Consider the following 2,500-nt stretch of genomic DNA (forward strand, 5'->3'; position numbering starts at 1 on the left):
CAAAGAAACAGGGCGACCATCCACGTGTCTTAGTTCAATTACGTGAGCAGCCACGGAGCAGAACACAAAGCAATTCTCCCGCCGCGTCTCTCGAAGGCCAGGCCCACTTTTATCCGGTTCGCGGGGACACGGCCCTGTACGCGGGCACACCCCCATCCCGGAGGCCTACGAGAGAAAAGGCGGACAGAATGAGTAGCGCGCACACAATAACAACTGAAAGGCCAAAGTGGCCGTAACAGGTGTGTACGGGGGGGCCTGTGACAGTGGGGCCACACGGCGCCAGCAGACTGCTGCCTGCTGGAAGGCTGTGGGTGTGGCAACAGAGTGTCGCATACGGCGGGATGGTTCGAGGCCTTGTTTCTTTAAGGGCAGTTGTACAGGGAAACATGTGGACCAGCCCTAACGTGTGTTTCGTTCTCGAAGAAAGGTGTTTTTATGGAAAGCTTCAAGTATTGCCGAGGCAATATTCATGTATTGTCAATTTCTTGAAATATTATTTCTACAAATATATATGTTACATATTTTGTATATATATATTTATATTTAGAATAAACTGTGCATGTTCAGAAGGGCAAATAAATATGAATATATTTCTCATCCTGAACCTGCACCGTTTATTCTACAGTTATAAGTTTAATGTAATAAGGTATTTCCTGTTTAGTTTGAAAAGTCGCATCACTTAAAAAATTGGTTGTATTGTTTAATATCCCTGTATAATATGAATTGTGTTGGGGGCAATGGAGAACCAGTCGGTGGATTGATTTGTCTGGCTGACGTGGATACACGTTGATGACCGTGCTTCGATCCCTCTCTGCAGAGCTGCAGCAGCTTGACATTACTCCGGTGCCATCCAATCTGACCTTCATGGACATATCCAGGTGACACATTTTTTATATAGACGCACACACACACACAAATGCACAAGCACACACATGCATGCACGCACACACACACAGACACAGAAAGCAGTTGTGTAAGCCTTATTAACTCATCAATATGGTGTCTGACATACCATCATTTCACCAGACGTGCGTTTTCACGGTATGAAAGTCACAGGTCCAGTAGAAAAGATACCTAATAAAAGTTCAAAATATTCGCCACTTGCATGAACAACTATATATCTCTTAATCATGTGTCTATTTTATACTAAACACTTTCACATCATCATCGTCATCACAATCCTTATCATCATCAACATCATGTTCATCCCCATCATCTCTATTTCCATCTTCATTATTGCCTCATCATCATCATCACAATTATTTTCATCACCATCAATCTTTATTACCATTATCATTATCGCCATCATCGCCATCGCAATCATCGCCCCTATCCTCCTCCTCCTCCTCCTCCTCCTCCTCCTCCACCTCCTCCTCCTCCACCCTTTCCCCCTCCTCCTCCTCCTCCTCCTCCTCCTCCTCCTCCTCCTCCTCCTCCACCTCCTCCTCCTCCACTCTTTCCCCCTCCTCCTCCTCCTCCTCCTCCTCCTCCACTCTTTCCCCCTCCTCCTCCTCCTCCACCCTTTCCCCCTCCTCCCCCCTGTAGGAACCGCCTGGAGGTGTTACCAGACTGGCTGTGTGAGAGCAAGAAGCTGGAGGTCCTGGATGTCAGCCACAACCTCATCACCGAGCTGCCGGCACGGTGAGATAGCGTAGCTTAACTCGGCTCAATCTATCTTATCGCGCTCTGCGCTGTCTGTCCCTGGAGCCCTACCCCGCCCCGAACTGCCTCCCCCCTGACCTCTGCTGCAATGGAGCAGGTCTCTGTCCCTGTCTCTCTGTCTCTGTTTGTATCTCTCTCTCCGTCTGTTTCTGTCTCTCTCTCTGTCTCTCTCTCTCTCTCTCTCGCGCTCGTGCTCTCTCTATTTCTGTCTATCTCTGTCTCTCTATGTTTGTCCATCTCTTTCTTTCTCTGTCTCCCTCTATCGCTGTCTGTCTTTGTCTCTGTCTGTCTTTGTCTCTCCCTCTGTGTCTGTGTGTGTGTGTCTCTCTCTCTGTCGTTCTCTCTTCATCTCTCTCTCTCTCTCTCGCTCTCGAAATACAAGTTTGTATGTGTGAGAGAGCGATAGAGAGCGATTGCGTGTGCATTCATCACTTCCACCCCCTCTTCCTCCCTTCCTTCCTACCCCTCTTCCTTCCTTGGCCCCTCGATCTCACTGCAGTTCTGCCTCTCCCTCCGTCTGTCTCTGTCTCCCCCGCTTTCCTCTCTCTCTCCCTCTCCCCTTCGGCCTGCCATGATTATTTTTCTTGCTCTGTTTTTTTTTCCCTCCCCAGTGTGTGTCGCAATGATGAATTTCCACTGCAGGCACCACTCGGGGCCCTACTATTTTATTGTTATTTATTTTTTATATTCTTATTTTTTGTACATTTGCCTGGAGAGGCGGTGGGGGGGAGAAGGGGGGGGGGGGGTGAATCCCAATGCTGCTCCAGCCCCTCCCTGGCCTTGTTTCACAACCCGTTCAGCAGACACTCTCTCAGAGTCTTTCCACGACCCTCCGGTT

The 2,500-nt window shown here is 48.8% G+C and overlaps 1 protein-coding gene across 2 annotated transcripts in view; it reads left to right on the plus strand.

The window, feature by feature from the left end:
* Window positions 1–2,500, plus strand: part of phlpp1 (PH domain and leucine rich repeat protein phosphatase 1) — a 55,569-nt gene that overhangs the window by 40,993 nt on the left and 12,076 nt on the right. For both annotated transcript variants that reach the window (XM_079750753.1, XM_079750754.1), the window contains 2 exons: window positions 818–878; window positions 1,546–1,641. In XM_079750753.1, coding sequence (XP_079606879.1) covers window positions 818–878; window positions 1,546–1,641 — 157 coding nt within the window. The remainder of the gene's footprint in view (window positions 1–817; window positions 879–1,545; window positions 1,642–2,500) is intronic.

Source organism: Pollachius pollachius, assembly GCF_949987615.1.
Source record: "Pollachius pollachius genome assembly, chromosome: 14".
In the NCBI taxonomy this organism is placed as follows: domain Eukaryota; kingdom Metazoa; phylum Chordata; class Actinopteri; order Gadiformes; family Gadidae; genus Pollachius; species Pollachius pollachius.